This window comes from Diorhabda sublineata, chromosome X (assembly GCF_026230105.1).
Source record: "Diorhabda sublineata isolate icDioSubl1.1 chromosome X, icDioSubl1.1, whole genome shotgun sequence".
Lineage (NCBI taxonomy): Eukaryota > Metazoa > Arthropoda > Insecta > Coleoptera > Chrysomelidae > Diorhabda > Diorhabda sublineata.
Window position 1 is genome coordinate 19543123 of NC_079485.1, and position 22467 is coordinate 19565589.

General features: G+C 29.0%; 1 protein-coding gene across 3 annotated transcripts in view; it reads left to right on the forward strand.

Annotated features, from left to right (window-relative positions):
• Positions 1 to 22467, forward strand: part of LOC130450717 (metabotropic glutamate receptor) — a 566010-nt gene that overhangs the window by 258753 nt on the left and 284790 nt on the right. For all 3 annotated transcript variants that reach the window (XM_056789300.1, XM_056789302.1, XM_056789301.1), the window contains one exon: positions 14321 to 14723. In XM_056789300.1, coding sequence (XP_056645278.1) covers positions 14355 to 14723 — 369 coding nt within the window. In that variant the 5' untranslated portion in view covers positions 14321 to 14354. The remainder of the gene's footprint in view (positions 1 to 14320; positions 14724 to 22467) is intronic.

A 22467-nucleotide genomic window follows, 5' to 3' on the forward strand; every position in this document is an offset into this window, starting at 1 on the left:
TTTTTAAATTTGGTGAATTGATTTTTAAGCTGTAAAATTTTGATATTGTCTCGATCTCAAAACTTTACGTAAAATGAACATAATAATGTGGCCTAATATTTATAATATATTTTTCAATGTACTATACAATTGATTCATATGTTTAAAACTTCACTTCTTGACAATAACCGAAGCGATTTTGGAATACTCCTACAACATTTTGTATGACTTCAAGGATGTTTTTGTTAATTTCTTCCGTTATACTAGCAATACTGTCTGGTCTATTAAAATATAATTTAGAAATCTTTGAAGATACTAAAATATCAATCAAAAAGCCAAATAAACAATTGATTTGAATCTAGTAGGCTGTTATCGTTTAGGTAAGTTAATAAAAAAGTCAGTATAATATTTGTGCGCGTATTAAATTCATTTATGGCTTATTTGTCGGAGACTCAAAAAATAGTTTGAGAGTTTTGTATAAAGAAAAATACCACTCATAAAAGGTTCAGTTGGTTCAGGAGTTAAATGATAGATGATCCTGATAGAAGAATTCTATTAATTGATGATGGACAGAATGAACACAGATTTGCAGCTCAAAAACAAAATAGTTTTTTCTGATGTTTCATTAAACGGTTAACAAATAGAACCGTAGATATTAGAGCAGAGAAAATTCTCACTGGACGAGTGAGGCTCACACTCAATATCCTAAAAAAGTGAACGTTTGGGCTGGTATTATTAACAATAAAATTATGGGTCCTAATTTTTTTGAGGGAACAGGTAATGGTGAGGTTTATTTAGGTTTTTTATTAACTCCTTAGTACCTACATTACAAAGGCTTTTTCCTGATGTTATTTATCCCAATGAGATAGAACGATCTATTAATTACCAACAAGACGGAGCTCCAACATATTTTGCATGTACAGTTAGAAACTATTCAAATGATAAAGGAAGAAATTAACAAAATAAACCCTGAGGTCACACAAAATGTACGGGAATTCCAATATCGCATCGATTATTGTCAAGAAGTGAATGGGGGTCATTTTGAACATTAAATTTAATTGCAAAATACGTTGAAAAATACATTCTAAATATTATGCGACATTATTATCTTCATTCTATGTAAAGTTTTGTGATAGAGACATAAAAATTCTAGATTTTGAAAATTGATTTTCTCACTTATGATTGCACCAAATTTAAAAAATCTTTATATTGCTGAACTGAGGACTAAAATCCCTTCCCAACAAGGTGCTACAAGATCCACTTCCATATTAAAAATTTCCGAGGGAGTGCTTATAATTTAGTGGGGGTTCTGGAGTGAACTTTACATTGTCAATTTAAGAATAAAGATCGACCTGTTCAGGTTTTTTCCACAGTAATTGAAATTGTTTCAACAAGTTATGCATTACCATTACCAATTCTTAATTTACTTGAAAAACATCAAAGTTTGTCTTGAACTATATTCAATTGGCGTCTACTACTGATACAGCGTGGAATAAAATGAATTATTTATCCAAGTAACATTCATGTTTGCTGTGTCTTCATCTGACAATGTATCTTCTTGTTTATCACCAAATTTCTTCTACCTACTGTTACTGAGTGTCCGCCAACGTATCTTTCACCATTGGCTGATGAAATACCGAAAATTTAGAGTTTTATAGTACTTTATGTTATTTTTCAAGGATTTATAAAAAGCTAAATAGGAAATGGGAATTTTCTGATAATGTGGACCTATACTCTGGGTATTTATAATAAGAAAACTCTTTCTAATTACCAGATTGATTCAAAAGCTTTTTTTTATTAATTGACTCAACCTTCCTTTCTTTTATTTATTTACAAACTCATATATAACATACAAAGTATGTTGCACTGTATGTTTAACTTAATGATTAAAAATCCATTGAATTCGATGCTGTCTTTCCAGAAATGCGATAAACCGACAGAAACAAAGCAGAAGACACATTAAATGGCACTCAGCTTTCACTTCAGTTGCTCGACTGTTCAATAAATAAACCGACAAGATAAATGACTCCACATTATATTCTTTTAATTATGAACTTCTATATAACTCTCCCCAACACCGGCGGAACCCTAATCTAACCACTTTTGTTCCTTCTGTTTTATATTCATCACTTATATTTTTCGATTTCTAATATGAGAATTTCGTGTATCTACCAATTCAATAATCCGGCAAGAAACAGGCATTTTTCAAATAATATAGTGAAAGACTCACCAAATTACTGTGAAAAAAAATATACACTTGATTTGAAAAATATAACATAATATTGTGGAGTTAAATTGGAGTTTTGTGGAATTGTTGGTTATATTCATACTGACACACTGTTTACACTATCACAACAATATTCACAATTACTCTTTTATTATTGAAATTCTCCTACAATTGTTGGGTAGATAAAATACCAGATTTGGAGTGGAGTGGTATTTATGAAAGTAGCTGTAAAAAAAGGTTTAATGTGCTTAGTGCGGAATAGTGTCTTATAAGGACACAATAGAAGTTAATGAAACTGTTAAGTGGATATTCATTTTGTTTGTGAAATTTAGTTTCACATTTTAAGTTTTTTAAAATCAATAATGAAAATAAGAAGTTGTAATTATATTGAGTTGAAATTTTGAATATATATTTACTTCAATAAACACGTAAATAACCACAGAAACTATCTGTACGATAATCTGTACGTGGTGGGATATTTCGTTAAATAAAAACTAAATAAATACATAAAAGCAATTTAGAACTTATTCTTAAAGTTATTTAAGTTAACTGGTACATATAAGAAATGAAACAAAACAAAAAAGTGGAGTAGAAAGTTTTTTATAGAACATAAAATCATAATTGAATAAATAAATATAACATTATAATCAATGTACGTTTTCAGGTTCTTTTAGTCAATTAATTCCTGAATATCTTTTCTTGGTCTATTCCATATATATCTTTTTAGTGCAGTATTTTATCATTTTATATCATCTGGTAGGCTGTTATATAATACATTCCTCAAGTACAAATAACTTTTCTGTCCCATGTTCTTGTTCATAAGGGATGCAATATACTTTTGTTAATTCCTAGTTTCATAGCCATGTGTTCTTCCTTGTAATTTAACTCTGTTTAAATATTGTCTTAAACTGATATGTGAATAATATATTTGACGGATGTCTAATACTTCAAAAATTTATTTCGCGAAACTTGTAGTGCGTTATAGTGTGTTGAGAGACCTCCCCAGCCTATGATTCCATAATTTAAACTCCGATGAACCATAATTATCTCATTATATTAAAAAATTCGACAATTTTTTCAAAACTATAAAGAATGCACCTTAATTTTTTTATTTAGTAGTCCACATGAGTTTTCCATGGGAAAGTACGATCTAATATTATTCCCAAATATTTAATTTCATTTGCTGGTTTTATTGTGATAGAATTTTGTTATATCAACTTTTGGAATGGATGTCTCGAGGCTACCGAATGGTAGAAAATTTTTTTTTTTTGAAATTCTTCGATAATAATCTATAGTTCAACCAAGTTTTAACTTCTACAAAATCGCTTTCAATTTTCAATTTCAAGTTGTACCAGTTTGTGTCTTTATATACGACCACTGTAACATCAGAAAAGCTGATTTTTACCCACATCGATAAAATACTTATTGAATATAGTGGCAATTTCCTCAATGTCATGGATTATTTGGTTTTTGTCTTTGATACTTTGAATCTCTTTTCTTTCTGTTTTTAATACAACTTCATTGACTAGTTTCCATAACTTTATCGACAATTTTTTTTCATTTTTAACCTTTTCATAGTAATATTTTTTTGCTTTCTCTCTGTTTCATTTTTACGGTCCAAATATTCTTTTTTTTTAATATTGTTGTTAGGATTTTTTCTCAATTCTAAATATAATGTTTTTTTTATTTTTCAGTTTTCACCAGTGAGAAAGAAATCCATGCTAATCTTTTTATTGATTATGTGTTAGCTTTGGGTAAATAATAGATTATTGTTTTGCTTCCTGTATTATATTTATTAATTTGTTTGTTTGGTATCAAGATCTGATTCTAGAAGGATATCGTTCAGTGGAGTGCAGAGTATGTTTTTTAATATGAAATCAAAATATACATATAAAATAGCATTCTTACGTAATCAGCCGAGCTCATAAAATATTTTAACGAGTGAAATATTCTGAAACGTTTAAAGCAATATTTTTATCAACTAATCCAAATCAGTCTAGGGAAATTCTTGTATAATAAATTTGATGAAGACTTGAATGGTATGGGTTCAAAACCATTGAAAGACATTTTGTAATTCTGGAAGCTTTCTATTTTCAGGAAGGGAAATATCCAGAATTTTTTCTGTGTGGAAATGTTGAATGAAATACATTAATTAATTACATTAATTTCAAACGATTGAATTTATAAAACTCATTCGATGAATGTATTAGCAAAAACTAATTAGATGAATAAATCATCAAAATTCATTAAAAACTCATTTTCAACCATTTCTATTTATATTGAAATAAATGCTGAATAAGTATTTATGAAATATAATCTTCTTACGATTTGATTTTTAAAGTCGTCTGGATTTTTCTAGATCTAACTCCTGTTTTCTTTATTTAATTTCGAAATCTTGTTTGTTCTTTTCTTCAATATTCCGTTTCCTTGAAAAGCTTCATTTAAATTTTCTTATTAATCAAAATAATTGTACAAATTATGATTATTATCAGTATTGAAAATAATCCAATTATTATATGGCTTTCTGGATTTTGTATCTCTTGAATTGGTTTTATTTTTTTTGCAATTTTATCTTTTTGTGTTGTGTTTTTCAAAATCTATTATACTTAAATTTGGTGACTCATAAATTTGACTATTTATAATCTAATTTTGGCAAACGTATTGACTTTTCTTTTTTAATTTGTGTATTAGTTAAAAGATTTCGTTCTCTACTTGAATTTTACAATTCTCCGGAATCCTGATAATTGGCAGTTTGTAGGAGAGCCCTCATTTAACAGCTCCATAGTACAATTGTCTTTTAATTCAAATTTTTCTTTGTAATAGTATTTTTCTATTAAATTGAACATTCTTCTTTCATTAAAATGTCTTTTTCTGGAGTCTTCACAAGTTGGCTTGTGAAGGAATGAATATTTTTTGATTTTGTATCAGGATAGTTTGGGATTTTAATGTAGGCTCATGAGAAATAAAAATTATTTTAAATTTGGAAAAAGTTACTTAAGAGCCCAGAGAGAGATAATATGTCAGTATTATTAAATGTAAATGTAAGTATTATTAAATTTTGGAATTTATTCTTCTTTATAAATAGTTCGTAAATATTTTTTCATTTCTAATATTTCGTGACTTGAGATAACTGAACTATGAATTGAATTTAATTTATAAAAATTTACATAATCGTTTATAATAGGTTATTTATTTGAGTAATTTGTATATCTTCTGTCTTGGTCTTCTAGTAAAGTATTAGAAGTTATATCAGCGTTGACAATTTCATTTTTCTGTAAAAATTTTTCTGAATCAAATTTAGGTCTTTTGATTATATTTTCATGATATGCTTCTCTATTTGTTTCTAAGAGTATGCCAGAATCTTTTATAATTTCGGCTTTTTTGGATTTAGGTAGTTTTTTATCTCTAAATTTTGTTCTAATATACGTTATTTCTTGGTTTGAATATGGAGGTGAATCGATCCTATTTTTTCTCCTTTTATCAATTATTTTTTCTTTAACTTCAGTATTTTTGTCTCTAATTTTATCTTATAGTTTCGAAGTTTCTTAATATAATGAGATATTACCAAATGATCATCTAAATCAAAAGGGTCTGATTACTTTTATGTCATTTAATTATTTCTAAAGGTATGAATTGAGTAACATAATGGATTAAGTTATTATATGAAAGAATTGAATATTCCATGAGTTGATCAGGTGTTGAATCTTTGTTAGTTTCTGTAGGACATCGAAAATGTTCAATTGAACTGGAATGGAATTTCAAGGTGAATTAGAATTAGCATCTCCCGAGTTATATCTAGAAAAATCCAGACGACTTTGAAAATTAAAACATAAAGAGATTATATTTCATAAATACTTAATCAGCATCTAATTCAATATAAATAGAAATTGTTGTAAATACTGTTTTAATGAGTTTTTGTTAATTCATTCATAGAATGAATTTTGTTAAATCAATCGTTGAGATCAATTAAGTTCATTGAACATTTGTAAAAATGTAACTTGTTTTTTTTTTGTTGAATATAGTTTTTAAAAATAAAATTTCGGAAAAGAAATTTATAATTTCCGTCTTCTATTTATGTGATTATGATGACGACGTCACTTCTTTATCACTTCCATATCATTTCTATGTTCATTAGTCAAGATAAAATAAACGTGTTCATTAGTTCTATTTTTGAGGATGTCACATTACAATGACAATTATTGCCTCCGTGTTTCTTACATTGGAATATTGAACGGAGATGTACCTTTGAAGAGTTTGATGGACAATAGTATAAATTTGTTAGTTATTTGTAAACATAGTAAATTTTTCCAAATAATAAACTCCAGAACACTTAAATTTATTGGAATTCAATTTTCAATGGACTCATAACTACAATGTTACAAATGCAACTATGTAGAACTATTGGAAGTTCGTTAGCTATATGAACTAGGTATTTTCAGTCGTAGCTACTTTCCTATTACAGCCATTGAAGAACTTTAGTTTAATAAAATTGAGAGCTTCATGACTTCATGAGTAGCTATTTATAATATTAAAGTGACAAGCCTACAGGTGGTGTGTCTTACCTCATTCAAAAATAAAAAAATTCTGAAAAGTCGAAATTAACATTTATGAAATGGTGTTTGAATCTATAGTGAGATAGGGCCTTAAAATATAGAGATCCAACCAAATAGAAAGAAGTAGATAAACGATATATGGAGACAAAATCCTGTGAGGCATATAATATATATATAAAAATCCAAAGCTAATATTTTCAACATTAATGCATATCAAAATAAGAAGAGAAAAAAATCATCAGCGAAGGTGACAAAAATGAAACACAGGCAATTGGAAAACAAGCAGTTTTTTATTTAAACTTACACATAGACATTGAGGAAGAAAATTACATGAATAATTCCATTAATCCTTTATCTTTTGTTCATTCATCAAACCGTGCTTTTCGGTTATTAATGGAATTAAGTTTCAGCACAACGATACCTGAAATTGATTTACTTAACAAATGGTGAAGGAAAGAAAATCTTTTTCATCTCCTCTAATGACGAGCCCTGAGGACAATCACATCTAAAGAACGATGAGCTTTTCATATCTCAGATGATTTCTGTAATACATGGATGATTTATATCTCCTTTTGTAGATTAAATCATAAATCTTGTTGAACAGAATTTATAAATATGAAACAAATATACATTTTATATTGTTGAGATCGTAATTGAGTCGGATATTTCAACGGACCATTTTTCGGATTTTTTTCTTACATTTCTTTTGAAAAAGAAATTATTGAATGATAAATTACTTAATATTCTTATATGTTCAAATTTCACAGTTCGTCTGCCTATGTTCTATACGTTTCATTCTGACATTGAACAAAATTTCCTCTCGTACTAAGGGATGTTTCGTGTAATTCTCATAAAATATACTAGAATGGTACCAGTAGACAATGGTACAAAAAGAAGGAAAAGTGCTGATCGTTTAGATTTTGTTTCGCAAGCAACGATCAAAATCATCTTATTCAACTCTTTCAATAATTGAATTTTATACGGATGCAGCTTGTATTTCTCAATATTTACTAGACCGGTCACCAATTTACACACAGTTCCGTCAGAAACTACGGCTTTGTTTTTATTGCCTCCTGGAATTGTGTATCTAAGAGTTTGAAATGGAAAAATATTCTCAAGCATTTAAACACAAAAAGATTATTGAAATCTACTTTCTATCTGTAGGTGGCATCAAAACACTACCTAATTCTAAAGTCAACGTAGACGAGGAATACAAGGGACCTGCTCCAAATTGGAAGTGGAAGAGGACAGGTCCTTTATATAGTTTTCTCATATTTCCACGAAAACCTGATATTTTTCCGGGATAAACAATATTCTATTTTAATCTAGGTTATAAACTATGTGTGAGCTACATTACATACAAATCCGTTATTTTGTTTCAACGTAATTGAATAACAAACATTCAAACTTTCACATAAATAATACTAGGACTTTTTTTGCTATGAATGATTCATGACCTACATTTAGAAATTACCATTATTTTTGTTCTACATGTTCAAACTCTCCGTTCTGCTAAAATACTCTAATTATTCACTCTATATTTGTGGCATGGGGTTTTGAAAGCAAATATAGAAATAATATTGACCGAATCAATTCCACGAACTGTTCTATAACTCAGTGTCATTCACTAAGAATTTGTGAACAAGTGTGAAGTTTTATGATCATTAATCAATTCATTCATATATTTTTAGTAATTCAATATTGACTCTTCATATTATTGTACCACAAAGGAATACTTGAGTACCGTGCAATAAAATGTTTCATTTTAGAAGGCTTAACATTAAAACTATTGCACCAATGATGGTTAGAAGTATTTGAGGACTATTCAGCTTCAATTCGAAAAATAGGGACTGCTACTCCATTTGAAGTTATATAGGTCTTGAAGACAATCCAAATGAAGATCGCCCAAAAATTCCATCAACGTCAGAAAATATAGCAAATATACAGATAATGATTATGTAAGATTGTTTTTTCGCATACAGATATTTTAGCAGGAGTCTTGGGTTAACGAAAGATCTGTGCAGCACTGGAAGGAAAACACAATTATGTGCGAATTTATATAGCGTTTTGGAAATGATTTGATCTATCATGCTGCAACAACCATGTTCTTCAATTAAATGAAGAGGCTAAGTAGAGATACAAATCTGCTACTTTAGCTCCAAAGCAAGTTAAGAGTCAAAAATGGGTCATCAATTTTTTAGGAAATCAAATAAATTTTGCTTGTTTTCTCTATACTGTAATGTATGGATGTACTCTTATGTATCAAGTGAATATAAGACTTTATGAAAAAGTCTTGGTTTATTGAATAAAAAAGAGAAATTTCATCAACATAACACATTTCTTCACACAGTTCAAGCAACCATCACTAAAAATAGTTTACTGAAGTACAAACTATTTCAAAATCTACCTTATTTGCCAGAATGAGCCCCGTTTGCTTCTTCACTGTTCCCAGATTTCAAAAGTTTCCTGAGTAAAAAACAATTTGCATCGGAAGAAGAAGTCATAGCAACTGCCGTTCAGATTCTAACAACAAGAACATAGTCTATTTAATAATAAAATTCCTTTCAAACCGTTTAATCATCTTTGTGTTCTTATAGAACAACAAAACAGCCAGATATATTAATACATTGAATCAGTATATTATATGAAACATTGAAACATTCCTGATACATACAAAATTTCAATATTGGTTAGTTATTATAGAGATGGAAGATTATTCTCAAAGGGTGAGATTTTATAGAACAACTTGTAATTTACATGGAAATAACAGTAATTTCACAGAGTTGACCTCTAATTTGAATATCCAAGGGGAGAACAAACATATTCAAGAGATGGAGGATAATCTTACACAATCCACTTTTGTAATCTCAGGAAAATTTATATATATATATATATATATATATATGCATCTAAATGTTCTTGATTTCAGATCTCTTCTGTTTTAAAATTAGTTCTTTTTGATAATTTTTAAAAGAGAGATAAATTTTGACGTTTCGAATTTACTTTAAGTCTTTATCAAAATATGATATTGACACTTACAATTTGCTTATTTATATTGATCTTTAAATCACCTTCATCATGAATATCAAAATAAGGATAAAATAAACTTAGAACTTTGTTCCAATAAGAAAAATTAATTTATATTATTAATTTAATTAATATATAATTAAATTTATTAGAATTTACAAAATAGATATAAATTTTACTTAAATTATTCAGATCTTTTTTATCATTTATAGCTTTTTCGTTTTTATGAATGTAAACCATTTCTAAAAATTTTCAAGAATTTTTTATTTTTATAATTGAATTTATGTTTTTTTGATATTTCATGGTTCGTTAATGCAATATTATTTTCTTTTCGAATTGATGACCTCTTAGTCTATTTTCTAAATACTGAGATGTTTGCCCTATGTAGACAGCGTCACAATTAGTACAAGGCACTTGATATATAATATTACTTCTTTTGTTTTTTGGTGTTTCAGATTTTAATTTAGTGAAATGTTTGGATAAAGTATTATGTCCTCTGTGACTTTACAAATATAATATTTATTGAAATAACTTGATATCTGTTGGGAAAGTCCTTGTGCATATGGTAAGGAAAAAATATTTTCTTTTTTGATGTTTCGTTTCACTTTTGTTTTGTTTTTAAATTGATCCAACTATCAGATCCTGAATTTAGATGCCTAGCTATTCAAAAAACAAAAACTGCATTGAAAGAAAATAATTATCCGGAAAAAATGATAAATAACATATTCAAGAAAAGGATAAACAGATACAATCAATTTTAAAACAAAACAGAAACGAAACATCAAAACATAAAACATTTTTCCTTACCATATGTACAACAATTATTGAATTATTTCCATAAATATTATATGAGTATAAGCCTTAAAGGGCATAATACATTATCCAAATATTTCAATAAATTGAAATCTAAAACACCAAAAAAACAAAAGAAATAATATCATATATCAAGTGCCTTGTAATAAAAAATAGAACTGCATCAACGAACCATGAAATATCAAAAAACTATAAATTCATTTATAAAGATTCGAAAATACTTCTTCTTTATATATATATATATATATATATATATATATATATATATATATATATATATATAATATTTAACGATTTAGACAATTATTATTTCATGAATCATTTTGTTTTGGTATTTAGCCTTGAAAATGGATGCAAAGTATATATATATATATATATATATATATATATATATATATATATATATATATATATATAAGTATATATAAGTATATATAAGTATATATCTTTCAGGATGTAGTCTGCAATCACTTTTGTGGAAGATAATTTTGTTGGTGAAAAATCTAAGGGCTTGGTTGACATATTTTTGTTACAGTCTTTACATGGACTGCTGTAAATAATATTAGAATGTGGAAAAGCAGGGGTTTTACTTTCGGAAAGATAGATATGAATGCTAAAATTGTTTTATTAACAATCTTAAATTTTTTACCGTGATATTAAGATAGTTCAGATTCACTGATAGACGCAGCATTGAAGTTTATATTGTTAGTCCATGGATGGATGATGATGTGTTAAATAGTAGTTTACGAAAAAGGGTTCAGAGTGAGAGTTACTGAGGAAAGATTCAAAAGGATATCTAATTTTTTTTATGAAAAATGGGATAAAAGATTTCCAATGCATATAATGTTTGTGGTATGAGTGGTAATACAGGTATCTACCTGAGCTACATGGATTCCTGCAATCTATCACGATGGAATTATCCCGTCTGGGAATTACCTTCGTTTTCAGAAATGGTAGGGAATAATGGTCAATTGGATATACGGATCATAGTATCTAGGATATCGTCCAGGGCAGCACCTCGCACTGAGATGATAATATCATCAACAAGTTTTTAATGAGAAAGGGTTTAAAGAAAAGTACCGGAATTACTATGTCTAGCGTCTCATCGTCCATGACATAACATGCTTAGATAGAAGATAAAAACCTAAACATGGGCCAACGATTTTATTATTCATAGTGCCAAAAAATCGCTTTTGACTCGCCATTTTTAAATGCGGAAAATCTTTCTGTTTGTCTGCACTGCACTGCTAATCACAAGCAGTACATGGAGATTATTCCAAATTTTATGTTACGTTATACACTTTGTTTCCACTCAAATAAAGTGTCGACTTTCTTATCACACCTTGTATAACAACGAAAGAGAAAGTGTCATTGGAAATGAAATATATGAATCTGTAATGAATTTTGGCAAAGTCCAGAACAAGTATAACCAAACGTTCTCAATGGCGACAGTTTTTCCAAATGTTGTCCTAATTCTGGTTTAATAACTACATATACTTAACAAAAATAGGAGATTACGACCGTTTCCGAATTACAAGTTATTTTTGAAACCACAAACATGTGGAGTTCATAACAAAAAAATTGGATTCTATTATATTCTCACTGCAAAGTCGACTTACAGTACGAAAGTGCTCCTGATAAATTATTTTTGACATAAATATGAAATTATAGTGATTTTAATCAATTAACTGATCTATGGTGATAAAAGTGAGTAGCATTGGTAGTTAAAAATGTTTCGGTTGATACAATAAATTTTTACTGAAAATAGAACAACATTGTTTCTTTGTAATATTGGCAGTAGCAGAATCACTAATGATATTTTTGCCGGTCACTTATAATTATGGTTTGCTGCGATGAGCCAATTTACTTTTATTTTCATTCATTATATGAAGAATTTATCAAAAATATCATAACACAGATTGAACGTTAAGATAAACTTATCTGCATTACTGCAATTTGTTTGTATATTAGACATAGGCCATTGGCGTTCATATTTTTTCATAGTTCTGAATAATTATTTGTGTATTTCCGATATTTATGCGCTCCAATTATTATCGTTAAAACTTTTAAAAGCAATTTTTTTTGTTCCGCTTTTTGTAAAACGTTCGCTATAATTACTTTAGTGAAAATTCTAGAGTTTTAGCTTCGTAAGAATCGTAGTTCATTTAAAAGATATATCAGGTAATTAAATCCAACATTTTGTTTAATTATAAAAATGTGCCTCATAATATCCAGTGATGACTTAGGTTAGAGTTACCGCTTATTGTAAAATATTTTCGACATGTTCAATTAATAAACGAATTTCAATACTAATAGTCTACCACAATATAATTAATCTCACACATAGAGCATTTGACTCGTTAAAAACCCCATTTTTATAGAAATATGAACCTTGCTGACAATTATATGTAGATACTAAATTTACTCTATACGTTTGTTTTATAATTATGAAATGATAACTTAACAGATTGACATTCGCCTAAAAAAATATTTGATTGATTTATTGCTAGAAGATTCGCTGTCGGAATTTATATTTCTGATAATGACGACAAACATACCTATCAAAAAGTATTCATACTACATAATAATTATGAACCGCCTGAAAGCCTTCCAGCTAGTGGTAAGTCATCACAACACAACATATATTTATACATTTATCGCTATTTGGTCTAAAACATCACCAAAATAACATTCAACTCTGATTAGAACTTTTCTTTGACAACGCCACATTGCAGTACAAAGACTATCAATTAATGAACATTCAAAATAGTTTCCACTGTTGAAATGGCATAGAATTAATATTGAAGATAGAAAGAGCTACATTTAAGTGGAAATGTACTAGTGAAAGAGAAAGAAGGCGCATTGATTTCCCACTCTCTATCTCTCGTTACTCGCCAATAAACTCAGAACTTGTTATCTTTTGTCATTCCACCACTTGAAACATCGAGATCATTTCGATCCAATCAGTATAGCATTATTGAGTAGGATGAGATACAGATTGGTAAACCGATATATTTTATTTAAATTCTCTGATGCTCACTTACACTTACCCGTGTACGGTCTTTGTAAGGTATACGGATAGAACTATTAGTGGGCAGTAGGGGTGGGAAAAATAATCGATTAATCGAGAAATAATCTATTAATCGGGTGAACGATTAATCGATATATATTTTTAAAAATAATCGGTAATCGATTAATCGTAAATAATCAAATAATCGAAAATAATCAATTAATCGAAAAAATTTAATATTCGGAAATAATCGGTTAATCGAAAATAATCGATTTTGGTACAGTTTAATTGATTTTAAAAGAGAGTTTTCAAGTGGCTTTATTACAAATTAAAAGACTGAAACACTTATTTGTATGCTTAGGCCGCGAAATACCTTTTTAACATTCTTACTTCCAAATATCTTCTGTAGGTTCATTATTTGGTTTGTTTTCATTGGGAATCAAACCATAATTTCTTCTGTATGTATGTATGTATTTTGTTCGTAATCTTTATAAGAGAATCATAAACATTGAATTTGTTTCTTTAATCTATTTTAAATTCTATCGTATCAACCCTATCTTATCGATAATTAGTCCAGTCATACTAAAATACAATAAAGATCACAATTACACTCAATTCCATGGCTCTCTATGTATTATTAAATATCAACTCATATTTTAATGAGCACGAAAAAGTTCTATAAAGTTCTATAATGCGTTTTGCATGTTGCAGATTGACGAATGGAATAGAGAAGAGCGGTTCGGGAATGATCACGGGACTACTGGTCTATTTTGTGTGTGTGGCCGCATCAAAAAGCATACAAATAGATCAGCAGGTTGCTGTCAGTGTCTCAGGAGATATAATCCTCGGAGGATTATTTCCAGTTCATACCAAAGGAGACAAAACACCATGTGGTCCTCAAATTTATCATCGAGGTGTCCAACGTCTCGAAGCCATGATGTTTGCTATCGATAGCATTAACAGAGATCCTAATATTTTGCCAAATGTTACGCTGGGGGTACATATATTAGACACGTGCTCACGTGATACATATGCTCTTAATCAAAGTCTGCAGTTTGTCAAAGCCTCACTAAATAGCATCGATACATCGTCTTTTGAATGTGCGGATCATTCGGTAAGCTAAAGAAATTCATTTTTAAGTCTTATTTATGAGTATAGATTTATACACTATGAAAAATTGAATGACACTTATATCTAACTCCTCTTCAAATATTTTCAATAATACATAGAAATGGCTCGACATACTCATATGTTTTAAAACTTGATTCAATGAAGGGTTAAAAATTTTGGTTCCATTTATGCAATAATTGGATAAAGAAATCGTCAGATAAAAGAAAAACTGACTGACTCAAAATGCTCACTTGTCAATGTAATAAGTGTTATGGTTATACTAAAAAATGTGAAATGTTATTTTTCGATTTAGTCTATAGTTTTTTTATCATCTTCTTCAAGATATAAAGAAATGCAATTTGTAATCTGTTTGAATCAGAACTTGGAGTGGTTTTGTTTATATACATTAAACATTGAGAACCTCTCAAGGAAGTTGACTATAGCTATCGTGTCGTGCAAAAAATAGTAGGCAAGGAGTTGAGATGTACTCTGATAATTTTAGGACCAACAATGACCAAGAAACCAGCATAACGGAAGAAGCAGAAGCATCAGTCGACGAAGCAACACGAGACGAGTAAAGAGACGGATTTCGAAGAGAGAAAATTTTTAACTTAAAATAATGGAAAGCTCACTAGATAAGACACCAAAACCACAAAACCTCCAAGTATCACAAAATACCAAAATAAATTGAATGTGCTACACGTTATCTCTCTCCCTTCAAGGTGATGTGTTTCTGTGAACAACATTGATCACATTGAGTTACACTGATTATTTCTGATTTTGTATACCTATTCAAGTTATTATCCATGAATCTGGAAGGTTGTAGCAGCTCTTTTTAAACATACATGTGTATATATACGTGATGCAATGTTTCTACATTTCTTATGTATCTGAGTATTGAAATCATCCGAGTTTATCAAGTAACAAGTTTTAACTATGGTTTGCGAGAAGCATTTAATTTGGTATTATAAATATTTAAATTTTGTTGAAATACTGCTAATTAGGAGACCTGATATTTTTACTCAGAATTTTTTGGTTCTTATTCGACAAATCCAATGATACTGTTTACTTCAAAAGTAACCTGATTTCAGTATAAATGGAAAATATCACCATACTTTCATATAGATTGTCTTGCTTATGAATTCGTATGCTCCATCCTAACTTTCGAATTATCAATATTCGTTGTTACTTGTATTTTAATTTGGGTTGAAGATTTGTTCATATACATGGAAGGTTTCAACAATAATATCAGGAATTAGATATACTCGAAATTTGGAATTTGAAGAATTATTTTCTAGGTTTATACATTATTAATATTCAATTACTTGCCTATAACATAGAAGCACTATTATACAGGGTGTCCCACTACGAGTTAAAACTATCTGTATATGGCACAATACTTATAGTAAAATCATGAAAATTTCTACCTTTGGCTTTTCGGATACGATTGTAACTAGAATATTTTCAAAGATGGCCGACTTCACGAGAAAAACTTTTCATTTTATACAGGGTGTGTATAAAAAGTGTTCAAAATTTAACTTCATAAATATCAAATCTTCTTCTTCTTCTTTATAGAACTGCCCGATTTTTTCTGTTTTAATGAATTCAGGGGTGAAAAATAAGGAAAATTCATGTATACTTTCTTTTATCTAAACCTCACAGTTAAACCACTCGCTGATAAAATTACAAAGAAATAAAAAAGTATTTTTCTTTATCTTGTCAAGGTCTGTAAAAAAATCAAATCAAACTGTATTTAGTAATCCTATTCCAACTTTTGATCGGTTCCGAGAAATTTAAGGTTTTATATTAATATTATTGTATTTTCCAACAAGTTTTAATTTTTTATGTATACTTTTAGTAGGCTTCGTAATAAAGGAGACTAATTTAACTGTCATAAGTCAATTGTCGTTAAAATGGCTCGTTCTCAATTTAATAACGAAGATTATGTAAATTTGCTTCCAATACATGGTAAATGTGACAAAGTTGTTACAAGAACATGTACTTTATTTGCTGCAGCATATCCAAATAGACCACGACCAAACTCGCTACTGTTAAAAGAATCCTCAACAATTTAAAGCTATACGGTTCATTTGAAGCAAAAGTTAATCAAATTAAACTAGTTATTGGCAATAATAAAGCCGAAATTAATGTTGTTGCTTATTTGACTGCTTTTCCAAAAGCATCAATACGTGTTGCCGTAAAAGATGTAGTAGTAAGCAAATCGTCGATTCACTGCATTTTACGAAAACATAAAATGCATGCATTCTTACAATTTGAGTAAAATTTTGAAACCAACCGATTTTATTAAACGAGTAGAGTTTGCTGAATTTTTAATAATAATAATATAATTAATAATAATATAATAATAGACACATTATTGGAGTTAAGATAATCTTTCAACCAAAGAACGTGCTTTTCAAGATCGGTGGCAGTTCATTGACTTTTGTGTGATTAGAAATAATCAAATAATAACACTTCATCTTTACAATGAAAATGTGAATGGTTAGGAAATACAATCTATTAATTTATTCTCAATTAATAATCTAAAAAACGCTGTTTTTCTCTTATTGTTTTTAATGTTTTTTGTTTTATTTTTAGGTGAAAGATATCTTGATATTTTAAGATATTTAAAATAAAATTATTTATATCGCTTGCCACAAGACGAATTAAACAAACTTCTTTTTTTCATGACGGTACTCCTGGTCACAATTCAATCGTCATAAATACATTTTTAGAAGAGCAATTTGAAGACAGGTGGTTACCAAATAATGGTCCTTTCCGGTGGCTCCCTCGTTCTCCTGATATGACGTCTTTAGATTTTTTATATGGGGTCATATAAAACAAGAAGTTACTCACAAGCCCTAACAACTAGAGAAGATTGTGAGCTAAGAATTCGAAATTCCTTCAATTCTCTTTCTGAGATGAAGGTGTACTGAGAAGGGTTGAGAAATGCATTGAAGTTCAAGGGAGCAATTTTGAACATTCACTTTAAAACATTTTCTATTTTCCTTTGGCTTTTAATTTTCCATTAAATTTTGTAGGATATCTTATTATGGTCACAAATGGCTTAATTCGATTAACTTTTACTTAGAATGAAACGAATAACTTCTAATTGTGAAGTATCTAGATATCTTACTGCAAAGGAAGCACATGTTCTTGTAACAACTTTTTTACAAAAAAATTAATATCTCAAAAAGTCTGCATTTTTTGTTTTTGTTTCTAGACAAAAGAATACTAAAATTTTACGTAGATTTCAGAAACGTATTAATATATAGGTCCATCTTTGAAAATATTTTAGTTGAAAAGATCGTATCCGAAAACCCAAACATAGAAACTTTCCTCATTTTACTATGAGTATTTTGCCATATACAGATAGTTTTAACTCGTCGTGGTACATCCTATATATAGCGGCTTGAAATTTATCAGATATATGAAACATGCCATTTGAAATTCATTTGAAACTAATTAATATCAAACTTTCTTAAAAATTTTTCAATAAATTAATCTCTTTTCATTCTTTCAAAAGTAATTTAGCACAACAATCTCTAAGATAACTTTAAAAATACTCTATATAATTCCCAATAAAGAATATACAATAGGAATAATTCTCAAGGAAGACTACTGATTTTCAGCTAACATAAAACACAGAAACTAAGAAATGGTCCTCGTACATTCTTCTTTGATCTTTATCTATGAGACACAAAAGATAAAAATTATTATTCCAATCAACTGATTTTCTGATCCATAATATTTAGGTGACCATCTAGTCGAAAAATCAGTTTTACCGAGAGATTAATTATTTTCTGAAAAATTATATTTCAGGGGTTTCCAATAATAAGTTGTTGTATGACTTTGAGGCTAAAAAACTATAAATATCCATAGAATTTTGAGTTTGATTAAGCTATTAACAAGGAACTGGTGTAGAAGCGTATTGTAATTGTAATTAGAAATAATAATAAAAATTGATGCGTATCGTGATCAAGATATGATATTATATATTATATAAAGTTATTTTTTGGTTTCTTAACCTGAAGGAATTAAATCGAAATGTCAAAATCTTTCTTCTAAAAATTATCAAACAAAAACTAATTTTAAAACAGACCTAAAATCAACCTGTACCAAAGAATCAAATTGAAAACATAAGTAAAAAATTCTCATGAAAAACTTCAATTCACAATCGAGGTTGAGCAAAATAAAAGAATTAATTTTCTTGATGTCACATTATATAAAATTAACACTAACATAAGAACAGAATAGTATACGAAACCAACTTGATCCTCAAGATATTTAAACTTCAATTCGTGTCATCCTATGTTACAAAAAAGATCAGTGATAATTAGTTTGGCTGATAGATCTATCCAATTATCAGATCCTGAATATAGATGCTTAGCTATTCAAAAAAAAAAAACAAAAACTACATTGAAAGAAAATAATTATCCGGAAAAAATGATGAATAACATATTCAAGAAAAAGATAAACAAATACTACAATCAATTTAAAAACAAAACAGTAACGAAACATCAAAACATAATACACTTTTCCTTACCAACAACTATAGAATCATTTCAATAAATATTACATCAGTATAAGCCATAAAGAGCATAATACATGATATTATTATATTTCATATTTCACTAAATTAAAATCTAAAACACCAAAAAACAAAAGAAATAATATCATATATCAAGTGCCTTGTAATAATTGTGATGCTGTCCACATAGGGCAAACATATCAGTATTTAGAAAATAGACTAAGAGGTCATCAATGCGATAAAAAAAATAGAGCTGCATTAACGAACCATGAAATATCAAAAAAACATAAATTCAATTATAAAGATTCAAAAATTCTTGAAACGGAATATAATACACGAAAAAAAGGAATTTTTAGAAATGGTTCACATTCATAAGAACGAACAAAAATATAAATGATAAAAAAGATCTAAATAATTTTAGTAAAATTTAGTAAATTGATTACTGCTATATATTTGAAATGTAGGGACTAAGGAAAAATTATTTTTTCTTGTTAGAACAAAGTTCTAAGTTTATTTATTATAGAAGCATTAATATTTCAAAAGATCTAAGAAATAAGAAAATAAAGTTAAAGTTCAGTTACAGTTGTTTTCATATAGTTTTGAACGTTCGGAATTTGATATCTGGATCTGATGGGCTTCGTACAGATTAGGTAACCCATTTCTCCTCTGCATTCTTCTTACCGTTTGATATTGGCATGAAAAGATGTGGGAATAATAAAAAATTTCTGGATTAGAAAAATTTTGGTATGGGAAATCAATAAATTTTGATAAATTGCCATTTTAGAATTTCAAGCTCATTTTGAGTGAATAATTCCATATTTGAAAGATTCAAATAAGATGAAGTGATTGTTCGTACAAGTTTCATTATGAATTCATCAGTATCTTCGAGGTTGATAATTTCATCGAAATCAACTGATAATTTATTGATAGCTGTATAGATCATTAAAATTTGTTATTAATGTTTTTTTTTAATAATTTATTGAATTTCGTAACGAGAAAAAGATATTTGATGATTGAATTTTAGCACAATTGCATTTTGTTTTAATCCTTAAGCTGTTTTATGTGTTTTAAGTAAATCTAGGTCAGTATTGTGTGGATTACCTGTTACATACCTAATCGTAGTATGGAGAAAGTTGAATGAACCTTTCTTCTATTTACGTGTGATGTTATGTAAATTATCTTTCGTTTCGTCAAGTAAATGAGTAAACTGGGAATATAAGGCTGAAAGTGGCATATCATGTAATGAAAATTTGAAATGTTTTTGGATCTATTGATAAAGTTTCTTCTAATTTGTCATGTGTATATGAATCAATGAGCGGAACGTGTATATGATAGTCAGAAATTTCACTTAAATTTCCAATTTCTTGGCGATAATATACGTTATTTGGAATCTCATAGCTTTTGTGAGGATATTCCAAGAATAGGATTGTCCTCCTGTAAAGAATTATTTTTTTGAGTTTTTATTCGTTACATTACTCGTTTTACGTATTTCAAATGTGTACTAGTTTTGCCGATTATTTTCGTTTTGTTCTGTATTTCTGTAGGATTGGAAGGATTGGATTTTACTTACTGGCTGCATACGCAAGGCTGTAATATAGTCTTCTGTCTCCTAAGAATGGTCCCCCTGATTCGTAGTACAGACTTCCTACTGGTGTTGGTTTGAATGCACCTGTTATCAAACGTAAGGCTGAATTGTGAAAGCTGTCAATTTTTTTCAGAAGCTTTTAGCTGTTACATATACAATTGATCCATGGTCTATTTTTAATCGAATAAGTGTTCGGTAGAATATTAGTATTGTCTGTCGATCTGTACCCCAGTCTTTGTTCATTTGCGTTTTCTGTAAGTGTAATCATTTGTTGCAAGCTTGGAGAAGATTTCTAATATGACGATTCCAGCTTAGTTCAAATAGTATACGGTAAATTTTATTGTTTTTTTTTTGTTTTATTGTTTATCTCTTTATTATATACTTTCAATACCGGTACGTTTGGTATATTCTTTTATCTTGAGAAAAGTATATAGCGTGACTTTGTAGTTGAAGAAGTGAAACCAATGTTTTGTGACGACAGTTCCAGGTTATGTGTTATACTCTGTGTTCAGGTATAATAAGTTTCGTTCTTCTGGGGTCCAGGTCAATCTGTTGTATATAGCACATGTGAGATATATAGATCTATAGGATTCAGGATGGATTCTAATGTTTTGTGGTTTTAGTATTGGAATTATTATGGATTCATGCTAATTTTCAGGAAAGTTATGCTGCATCAGATGGTATTCAACACGTTAAGGATGTATTCGTGAGCAATTGAGGGGAGATCTTCCAAGAAGACAACTGGTATTTCATTTGGTCCTGGTGACATTTCTTTCAGACTGGAAAGAGCCTTATCATTTTCTTGGGTGGTAATGGGTAAATTTATGGGTTCGTTTTTATCGAACTGTATCATTTTCTCATCCTTTCCTTTTTTCTCACGAATAATAGAAGTATCATCGTAATTATATGTGCTGGAGTGGTTTGTGTAGGTGCTAGCTAGTATTGAGACTATTTTAGAGTTATCTGTGGTTTTGCATTCATCTTTCTCCAGTATTTATATATTATGGTGCTAGTAAAGTTCTGATATTTCTTTCACTCTTTCACATACCTCCGTCATGGGCGTTTATATTAAAACGTATTCTATCCAGGATATGCGTTTAGCATTTTGATCGAGTTTTCAAGAATTCAATTTTATATGCTGGTGTATTGTATCTTTTATATCTATTGAAAGCTTTTTTGTTGCTCTTAATTGCTGATTTGCAGTCGCTATTCCACCACGGCACAGGATTGAGTAGTTTCAGGCGCGTAGTTCTTCCGATTTATATGTCTGCTGCTCACTGAAATATACTCATAAGTTTTATAATAGTTTTTAATAGTTTTGAAAAGAGCCCAGTCTGCTTTTTTTTAAGTTCCATTTCGGATATAGGTCGTGATTGTGATTTGGTCTTCTGTTGTTTTGAATATCGATTGGATAGTGGTCACTGTTGTATTTATAGTCCATCTGATCCCAGGAAAGAGCCGGAATAAAGGTTGGGTCACAAATAGTGAGGTCAATACATGTACCCTGCCCTGACTGTATGTTAAATCTAGTTGTTCAAGATAGAGATATTTTCGTCTTCAAGAGTATCTCCTAATAAGCGACCTCTGTGGTTTATTGATGTGGATTCCCACATGGTGTTATGGGCATGGAGA